Source organism: Cyprinus carpio, chromosome A12 (genome assembly GCF_018340385.1).
Source record: "Cyprinus carpio isolate SPL01 chromosome A12, ASM1834038v1, whole genome shotgun sequence".
NCBI classification, from domain to species: Eukaryota; Metazoa; Chordata; class Actinopteri; order Cypriniformes; family Cyprinidae; genus Cyprinus; species Cyprinus carpio.
Window position 1 is genome coordinate 25,564,376 of NC_056583.1, and position 10,948 is coordinate 25,575,323.

At 32.2% G+C, this 10,948-nt stretch overlaps 2 protein-coding genes across 2 annotated transcripts in view; both read right to left on the minus strand.

Annotated features, from left to right (window-relative positions):
* Window positions 1-732: 732 nt before the first annotated feature.
* Window positions 733-4,443, minus strand: LOC109101996 (peptidyl-prolyl cis-trans isomerase A-like). Its single transcript, XM_042768182.1, has 6 exons — window positions 4,215-4,443; window positions 3,729-3,759; window positions 3,542-3,630; window positions 3,069-3,165; window positions 1,516-1,591; window positions 733-1,434 (listed from the first exon to the last, which is right to left on the minus strand). Exons 1-6 carry the CDS (start codon window positions 4,362-4,364, stop codon window positions 1,299-1,301), a joined length of 579 nt encoding a protein of 192 aa, XP_042624116.1. The 5' UTR covers window positions 4,365-4,443; the 3' UTR covers window positions 733-1,298.
* A 2,661-nt stretch (window positions 4,444-7,104) lies between these two features.
* Window positions 7,105-10,948, minus strand: part of LOC109101997 (zinc finger MIZ domain-containing protein 1-like) — a 35,314-nt gene continuing 31,470 nt past the window's right edge. The window contains exons 18-23 of the mRNA XM_042768087.1: window positions 10,738-10,805; window positions 10,588-10,656; window positions 10,247-10,494; window positions 9,981-10,141; window positions 8,617-8,841; window positions 7,105-8,403 (exon numbers count right to left, since the gene is read on the minus strand). Coding sequence (XP_042624021.1) covers window positions 8,299-8,403; window positions 8,617-8,841; window positions 9,981-10,141; window positions 10,247-10,494; window positions 10,588-10,656; window positions 10,738-10,805 — 876 coding nt within the window. The 3' untranslated portion in view covers window positions 7,105-8,298. The remainder of the gene's footprint in view (window positions 8,404-8,616; window positions 8,842-9,980; window positions 10,142-10,246; window positions 10,495-10,587; window positions 10,657-10,737; window positions 10,806-10,948) is intronic.

Below are 10,948 nucleotides of genomic sequence, written 5' to 3' on the forward strand. Positions count from 1 at the left end.
TGTTTTCTACACTTTGCATATAGAGTGATTTTAGGAGGCATCACTCAATGCCTGTTTATCACAATGATATTTGTGTATTTGGGTAAAAGTGTGAACAATAATAGTGACAGCAACAGTGATCACAACATTAACGGTTTTAATACTGTAGGTTAATTATACAATGTGTTTCTGTTCTGAATGAAGTCTGTGCCTGTGTTTTTGAAAAATACTTTACATAACATCTTATATACAGTGGCCTCGAAAAGCATTTGAAAGATGCACTTGCACATTTTTCAATCACAACATTTGATAAGAAGAAGTGTTTCTGGTCTGAATGCATAAAGCAATGAATCAGATGTTGAAAAAGAAGACCAAAAGCATTCATTTTTTCATTCTGTTGATGAATGTGCATGTGCTTGTGTGTTTTTATTAACTTATAATCTGGAGAGTTTTAAATTTTTCAAATGCAAAACCAATTTTTAAGACCGAAGTGCATTCGGTTTCAAACCGGTTTCAAGCTCAAGCTTCAGAAATGTGAATGCAGATTCATACACGAGATCTAAAAGTTAAGATCTTCTTACTAAAGCACTGCATGTACATGAATGACAGTAACTCAGACTGTGAAATATGAAGGCAATGTGCCATTAATAACCTGTGAAACACAGAAATGTACCTTATATGCTCTCGCCGCTCGTCCTCAAGAGCAGATCAAACTCTAAATACAAATAAAATACTACAACATCATCATCATCATCATGTCTTATTGCTCTCGGCTTTATTAATCAAACTCAGGTGACAAATACTGAAACACACTGGCCATAATTCATAATCTCAAGCAGTCAGTCCAGATTAAACAGTTTTTACCTGAGAATGATGTTAAAAATTATATTTATTCACAGTGGATGTTACTGTAAAGGAATAATGCATGTAAAAATGACAGTATTTAGTCGTTCTTGTGTTAATTTTAAACCTGTAAAATGTGTTTTTTTCCTTGGAGCAAAATAATAATAAAATAATAATCTATTTTTCTGCACAAGACCACGACTTTAAAAGTGCATGACTTCCGGAAGACTCTAAACGTAATGCACAAGTGCTTTCATGCAGCCTTTCTGGTCACTTTAAGTTGTTGTCAAATGAAAAAAAGAACACCATTTGTGTTGCATGAAATGTTTAACGTCACACAGCTTTGAAAAGACACGAGAGCGAGTAAATAAAGACTATTCCTCTAACCCGAAAGTGTCTGAGTTTCACATTAAGAACGTGGAGTAGTCTCTGAATCTGCAGCAGGACGGTAGAAGCATGTGTCTCGACTCGTGAATCTACTTGAGCTCTCCACAGTCGGTGACGCTGATCCTCTTAGCGGTTCTTCCCGAGCGAGAGCCGAGCGCCTCCACCTTCCTCACCACATCCATCCCGTCTTTAACGCTGCCGAACACCACGTGCCGCCCGTCCAGCCTGGAAGACACACCACACACACACACACACTCAACATCACACACGCGCATGAAAGCAGATTCATGAAGAGGATTATCGTACCACTCTGTTTTGACGGTGCATATGAAGAACTGGGATCCGTTGGTGTTGGGTCCGGCGTTAGCCATCGACAGAATACCTGAACACACACCAACAAAACATTAGCACTTAGTTTACAGGACACAACCAGTGCTCGACGGTGTTTAATGGCTTATGCTGATTTAAATGCATATTTGCATATAAACACAAATATTATACAATATTCACATCACAAAAAAAGTTCACAATAATTATATTATTTTTATTAGGTTAGTTAGAATTATTATCTAATGCTTTAAAAAAGTACTAAGTCAAAGTAAGCAAGCAGCATCATTTTCATATTATTCATATTATTACTGTATTTTTTTTTTTTAAAGAACAAAATAATTATTGTTTAATAGTATTTTAATATTTATATAACTAGTTTTTTTCAGTTTAAGTTTTGGTAATTTTGTTGTGCTTTTGTAATTTTTTATATTTCCATTCAGCTTTATTTTTTATTTCAAGTTTTAGAAATTTTGTTGTGATTTATTTTTATTTCAGTTTTGAGCTTAAATATTTCACTATTTTTTTAGTTTAAGTTGTAGTAATTTTGTAGTGCTTTTGTCATTTTTATATATATTTCTATTTAGATTTATTTTTATTTCAATTTTGAGCTTATATTTTAGTATTTTTTTAGTTCAAGTTTTAGCAATTTTGTTGTGCTTTTGTCATTTTTATTTGTTTTTTATATATATATTTCTATTTCTATATATTATTTTTATTTCAGTTTAAGTTTTTAATATATATATATATATATATATATAAATATATATGTATATATATATATATATATATATATAGATATCTATATATATATATATATTTAGCTTTATTTTTATTTCAGTTTAAGTTTTTAGTAATTTTGTTGTGATTTATTTTTATTTCAGTTTTGAGCTTAAACTCAGTATTCTTTTTAGTTTAAGTTTAAGTAATTTTGTTGTGCTTTTGCCATTTTAATTTGTTATATATATATATAGATTTATTTTTATTTCAGTTTTGAGCTGGCATTTTTTGTATAAGTTGTAGTAATTTTGTTGTGCTTTTGTTGTTTTTATTATTGTATATTTTAAATATTTCTATTTAGCTTTATTTTTATTTCAGTTTAAGTTTTTAGTAATTTTGTTGTGCTTTTGTCATTTTTATTATTTTTTAAAAATATATTTATATTTAGCTTTATTTTTTTATTTTTAGTTATAATATTTATGTAACTAGCTTTTATTTTTATATTTTTAAGTTATTTTGATCTCACTTTATTTTAATTAAATTATAATAAATTATTTTAAGTTTTCAGTTTAAGTTTTAGTAATTTTAGAACTTCAACACCAATTTATTTTATTAAACTAAAACCATTTTTAATAGTTTTAGTTAACGGTAACAGCTCTTATAGCGCCATCTACAGAGAAACTGAAAGCTCTTTATACAGTGAACTAAACTCACCCACATTCACCCTGACAAGAAAACCTGAAAAACAGTCATAAACTCACAGCATCTAATGAACAGAGCAAACCCTCGTGAAGCGCTCAGGTGTGTTTTACCTGGTCCGGTGTGTTTCAGTCTGAAATTCTCATCCGGAAATCTCGGACCGTAGACGGACTTTCCTCCAGTTCCATTGTGGTTCGTGAAATCTCCTCCCTGAGAGAAACCAATTAGTGTAAATCAAAGTAAACATGACGAGTACAAGTGTTTTTCATTTAATTACACGTGCTTACATGCAGCAAGCATTTGAGACTTTAAATGAGTACAAAGTGTGTGATTAAATGTGTAATGAGTCGAGCAGGATTCTTCTGTTAGGACAGGAACAGCAAGCCATTAAAGGGATTTTGTAACATTAACACAATGCAACTGGTTCCAGTTACAGCATGTTACACTGGTTTAATTGTTTTAAATGTCATACTCAATACCATATTAAACATTACACCCAGATACAGTGAGGAATTGTTTCTCAGAGCCAAGCCCAGCAGCGCCGGCAGGTTTCAAGCGTGCGGGATCTTGACGGGGGTCACGTCACCTGACACATGAACTGTGGGATCACTCTGTGGAAGATGGAGCCCTTGTATCCGAATCCGTGTTCACCTGTGCACAGAGCGCGGAAGTTCTCTAGAAAACACAAAAGAAAACCAAAGTACACATATACTCGTATACACATATGCAGAGTAGAAAAGACAGTACAATATAATGAATATAAAGTGTTTTACCTGCTGTTTTGGGCACAACATCCGCATTCAGCTACAGTTCAGGAAGAGAGTTAAAGGTCAATAAATGAGAAAACCTTAAAAACACTAAAAACTGGGTCAAATTGAGCAGTGAACACACATAGAAAATATAGCTATATTTGCTTGAACATCTAAATAATTAAACTGAAAATGTTCAGAAACACGAAAAAAAAATATTGTAAATATATAACGCATGAAAGTATTTTAAAATAAAGTATTTTTGATCATTTACAGATTGAGTATTTTACTATGAAGAAGGCCGACCTTATGAATATTTATTAGTTCGTGGAGCGTCCACTCACGCATTATAATTAATATTCATAAACCCTCGAGGAATTCCTTGATTCGCCAACCGTTTAGCGTCCCGCGTTCTTTCAGCCAATCAGACGAACAAACTAGACGAACGTCATTAATATTCATAAGACGTGCCTTCCGCATAGTAGAGTTCGTAGCTTCTCTCGCACGCACCTCGAAGGTGACTCTACCGAGCGGCTCGTTGTCCGCCGCGATGTCGAAGAACACCACCGGGTTGTTGTTGGCTTGAGCTCCGGTGGCGTACATGCGCGCCGCGGTGAACGCCAGCGAACAGAATTTAACCCTGTTACTGATGAATAACATGCTGATTCTGGTTACCGACTCGCGCCGAGTTACTGACGCACAGGAAGCGCTGACGAGCCACGCGGAAGCGTTCAAGAGCGCGCGCGCGTCAGTCACATGTTGATCCATAAACATAAATATTAAATAAATACATGTGAATTAATATATAACAATTGTATGACCGTAAGACCTATTATAATATGGACATAACCTATTATAATAATATAATTAAATCTGTAACTAAAAATCAATAAAGTAAATAATTTAATATAAATAAAGCAAGCTTTTATATAAGAATTAAAAAAATATACTAATGAATATTGATTGTTAAATGAATTATTTTAGAACTAAAAACTAATTAATAATATATAATATATAATCAAAATAATAATAATATCATACTAATTAAAAATATAAATAAATTAATATTTAATATAAAATGATAATAATAAATAAAAAAAATCATAAAAATTTAAAAATATAATATTTTAATATATAGTAAAAATATAAAATTAAATATATATATTACATTTAATTCAGATAAAAAAAGCCATAAAATTTTGCTTTTATATAAATATATACTTAAAAATATATACTATGAAAACCATCAAAAAAAAAAAAACCTATAAAATAAATTAATCATCAAAATCAAAACAAAAAGAAATGCATAAATAAATTAAAAAAAATATATAAAATTAAAAATATATAAAACAAAAAAAAAAACATAACTAAATAAATACATGTGACTGAATATATAAAATTATAAATATATCTAAAACATAAAACAAGATAATGTTAATATTAGTGACCTAATTTTTTTTAAAAAGTGCAATGTTAAATGTGAAGATATAATAAAAATATAAAATTTAATTTTTTTTTTTCAGCCAAGTTTATGTTGCCATCAATGCACACTGAATCATGGGTAAATGTCTGTATATCATTAAACTCTGAATGATTAAAATGCCTTCTATTTAACTGGACATCAGTGTTTGTTGTAAAACTACAGTCTGTTTTTCAAAACATGCTTTCATTGTGGCAAAAATGAAATCCGAACTGAATGTTAGTAAATGATTATCCACCGAAAGCAGTTCATGAACTCAAAGAATCAATAGTTCAGCTTAATAACACAATAATGATCAGTCAAAAGGCAGCTGGAGATCAGAGGTGAGTTTATTGAGGTTTGATGTGATGAAGACGGTTTACAGAGGACAGCGTCTTTATGAGCTGCTCTTTAAACCACATCCAGATCTGCAGGACCAGAGAATCTCAACGAAACGCTTTATTTCTGCTTCACACAGCCACGATCTCATGAGTCGCCATAAACATTGATCTCCGTGGGGACAGACAGAACAATCATTTATTGTGTGAGATGTGTCTTACTGGAGCAGAATACAGAGATTATGCCGCCTCAATGATTTCACAGATTAAAGTGATTTAGAATCAGATATTAAGATATTATCTTTCACAAAAAAGGGAAGACTTGTGTCACTGCATTTGTGCAATTTTTAGCCAAGTGACATAATAATCAGAAAAGGCATTAAAGTATAAGGACAATAAGAAATAACTTACCAAAACAAAACGGAGCAAAAATAATATAAAAAACAATTAAAATGTCCGTTAGCTTTTACATACAGCTGCCCTTTCTACAAATAAACAAGCCTGTATAGATTTATTTCACATAAGGCTGTTATATTTACTTGTACATATTAACAATATTTCTCATATTAACATGAAACTCTGTATATCGTTCAGATATCCTCAGCTTCACACATTATTGGTTTCGTAAAAGGAAGTGTATTTTGGAGCGTTTCATGTATGATTCCGTCTGGATGTGAAACACGTGATGATTAACACGGGCTGCGTTCACAATTACATACCATCTTTTGCTTTGAAAAATCTAGTGTAGTTTCCACACGCTACGGTCATAATTATGAGATGAAAGGTAAAAATTACTATAAAGGACACAGTTATGACATACTCAGTCCTAATTATGAGATAAAAATTCAAAATTAGGATATAAAAAAAAATCTAAACTATGACATGTCATAAAAAAAAAAGAAAAAATAATTAGATTAGAGATAAATATATATATTATACAGCCAGGTTTTTGCCTTTTTTATCTAATAATTTCAATTTTTGTCAATTTCAGCTGTCATCATTTTAACTTTTTGCAATATTTTTTACTTTTATCTCATAATTATGACTGTCATAATTTTGACTTACTGTCATAATTTTGACTTTTTATCTCATAATTTAGAAATTTCATCTTATTATGACATCATTTCAACTTATCTCAAAAATAAAACAACAAAAATTACACTTCCCCACAAAATCAAAACATAATATCACAAAAATAACACTTTATATCACAAAAAAAACACACAACAAAATCTACACTTATTTCAAAAATCACAATTTACAAATTACACCATTTTAAATCACAATACCAACTTACACAATTTAAACCAAAAATGTCATAATTTTAAATTTTTGACTCATATTTTTGAAATGTTATCTTATGACATAATTTCAATTTATCTCATAATTCACTTGTGTTTTAATTTCAACATTTTATCTCATAATTATGAAAAAATCATTTTGACTTTTCCTCATAATTATGACTTTTTATTTCATAATTAAGACTTACGACAATTTTGACTTTTTACATCAATTATGACAAGTCATAATTAAAATCATAATTAAACCTAATAATCAACTTAACTCATCATTTCAAAATCATTAAACAACCAATAATGCATTTTATCTCATAATTTTTAAATTTTATCTTATGATATAATTTCAACTTATCTCATAATTCACTTGTCATAAATTAGACATTTTATCTCATAATGATGACATAATTTTGACTTTTCCTCATAATTATGACTTATGTCATCATTTTAACTTAGTATGTCATAACTTTGACTTTTTATCTCAGAATTATGACAAGTCATAATTTAAACATTTTATCTCATATTTATGACTTATGTCATAATTTTGACTTTCATCCCATAATTATGACATCATTATTACACATGGTTTATCTCATAATTATGACTTCGGCATAATTCCAACTTTTTATCTCATAATTATGACATCATAATTTCTTTTATCTCATAATTGCCATATGTCATAATTTTATTTTTTGACTTAACAATGCATTTTTTTTTCTTATGCGGCAGAAATGGTCTTCCTTGGTGAACAGAGGAGATTTCTTTCAAAAACTTTAAGAAACCTTACAGACCCCAACCTTTTGTGTAAATATGTTTCATTGCCAATATATAAAATACTGTAGTATGCAGTATAGTTCAGTATAGTATTGCATTCTGAACACAGCCCATGTCTTTCTCACACTCTTATAACAAATACTCACAGACAGAATAAACATGGAAGACCAATCAGAACAAATGCGTTCACAAATATTTACAAGAGCTTCTCAAAAATAACACCGTAGTGAACTAGACGGATAACTGCACGGCTGGAGCTTGATTTCCACTTTTTCCCTTTACATTTCCAAACAATGTGATTTGTTTTGAATAAGAGCTGTGCTTATATTGAACGTCTGAGAATCGCCACTGAATCGCTGCTGAACATTAAAATGATGAACACAAACATGGAGGAGTAACATGAAGACAGTATGACAGCGGACGGATGTTTGTGTGGTTCTTCGTATCAAAATCAAAGCAAGTAGAAAAACGCTACCACACTGGTTTCACTCTCATGTGGTAGAAAAGACTGAATTCAGCTCTAACTAATGTTTTAAAAACATTGAGTGATATTCGAAACGCTCTCTGTCCTTCTGACAGATAAAAACAAGGTATCTGGAAGCAGAAATATTGGTTATTGTCGGTGTCCGTCCATCTGTTCATGCTGGTTTTGAAATCTGTAGTCTGTACAGGAAGAGGAAGTGACGGTAAGTGCATTTCTGTTTGTCAGATATGGAGGGTTTGACGTCTCAGTTATTCTCAAAGAGAGACAGCAGGTCGTCGTTGCTGCTGGGAAGGTCTGGAGGATCCAGGTACGACAGAAGATCGTCTGGATTCATCAGCTCTGGCAGCAGCTGCGGGAGGGAAACAAGCAACACTGTTACATGCTGTAAAAAAGATCATTAAAAATAAGCACAAGAAAAGCTACAATAAACATGTAATAGTGTAAGCAGAGAAACAAAATAAATAGAAAATGTTATGTTAAATTAGTATTTATTCCAAATTGTGTGCATTATTATTTTCGTTATATATTTTGATATGATTATTGTTGTTGTTTGTTTACTCACATCTAAGGAGGCCTCGCGTATGTCTGCGCCGCTCTGACCCCCACACTGACCCTCCAGGTTGGGCCCGGGGTTAAAGGTCATGTCTGGGTGCATGTGGCTGCTGGGGGCGGAGCTCTGCTGGCTGGGCGGCGGTCTGCAGGCTCGGGGCGGGCCGCTGTGATGTAACATCTGCATGCTGTGCTGCAGGGGATTGTGGGATTGCTCTGTGTTGAGGGGGTGAGGCGTCTGTGTCAGAAAACAGAAAATATGCATGAACTGACATTAAGGATGTTCAACACTGATATCATCTGATTAATATATATATATATAATATTATTGTTATTATTATTTCTTAAGAAAAAGAAATCACAAAAAAAATTAAAAGCAATAAAAATGTATAAAAGCAATAAAAAACAAGTATTATGAATGCTACAATAAGAGTGAAAAAAATAAACAAGGAAATAAAAAACTGTACTGTAAAAACAGTATTTATACAAAAGTTTAATTTCTTTAAAAGTGTGAACTTACACATTTATAAATTTAGGATGCACAACATATCAGCATTGGCTGATATCAGTGTTTTTTTTATTGTCATATCATCTGATGAATTTTTTATTTTTTTTCCTAATTCACACAATTTCTCTCAGGTCACAGACATACCAATTTTATTCCTCTAATAATATATGAAGATATATTTAAAATAACAATACAAATAAATAAATGTAAAAAAAGGTAAGGATCCTTATTTTATTATTATTATTTGTATGGTTAAATAAAAATAAAAAAGACAAAGCGTGATTAAAAGATGCAGCAAAACTGTAATAGTTTCAAATAAAAAAATAAAAAGGGAATAAAATAAAAAAGTAAAAAAGGGAAATAAAATAAAAAGTAAAAATATACTGTAAGAATACAATTTATAGAAAACCATGTACATTTAAAATATACTTGAACTATATTTTATATTTATATATATATATATATATATCATATATTATATATATATATATAAAATAACAAATGAACAAACAAATAAATAAATTGTTATTTAAAGGGCATAATATTAAAAAAATGGAAAAAAAAAGAAATCATAAAAATAATTACAAAATATCTATTATATGAAACTTAATTTATTATAATAATATTTAAAAAAATTATAAAAAAGGAAATAAACAAAAAATATATATTATATGAAACTTAATTAAAATGTAAAATATTAACATAACACAAATATAAGTACTGAATATAATTTATATCACTGCATCATGTGATATAAAATTAATTAATTTATGAGTTAAATGCATCAGTGGTATCTGTGTGTGAGCGCCACCTGCTGCGAGTCTGTATGTACTGATGGCTGTAAGCTGTGCTGTGGTTCTGAGACTCACGCTGTCGTGTAGCGTGTGGGTCAGGCTCTCAGAGGTCGAAAGGTCACCGGGGGGGTGAGACAGGTGCGGCCCCTGAACGAACTCACTCACTGATGATGATGATGCTGCAGCGTTGCCATGGGGATAGTCACCAAACTTGCTGTGGCCCTGGAAACTGTTGCCTGGGAAACAGAGTTCACATAAGAACGTGCACTTGCTTTTGTATTTCCATACAGTGTCCATGATGAGTGATCTGAGGTGGGTGTTTCTGGGTAATATGACCGTACCTGGACTGTTGTACTGGTTAGCGCTGCTGTTCTGCTGCTGGAGGTTCTGGTTGGGGTACGGAGACGCCCCCGGGCCGAGCTGAGAGATCATGTCCATCACGTTGGGCAGCACCATCTGACTGGGGCTCGTGGTTTTGAAGCGCTTGGACATCAACCCGTCCGGATCTTCCTTTATGTGCGGCTCAGATTTGATCTGCACCGGCCTCCAGCTGCACGACGGGTCTATCGTGACCTCCTCGAACTCTGAGCTGCAACGACAGCACATACGTAGATCAAAAACACCTAAACCAGCTGCCCTGGCTCGTTTCTGATAAATGTTGTGCTCTTTTAAGCCGACTTACTTCTGGAGAGCGTTCAAGACCCCCCACATGTACTGATCCACCTCCAGACCTTCTAACAGAGCCGCTTTACTGAAGAAGACAAACAGAAGATCAGTTCTGCATCACTCAAGCATCTCAGTCGTGATCTGAGGAGTGACTGGAGGCTCTTACTTGCACACCGGACATCTCCATGTGCCCCGCTCACAGTTCAGCTCCAGATAGGACTCCAGGTCAAAGCACTGCAAGAGAACATTATCACAACATTAACACAACGTTTAGACAACATTATCACACTCATATGTACATTTAGACATATTATTAGACACAAAAATATTGTTTTTAACATTGATAATAATCAGACATGTTTCTTGAGCAGCAAATC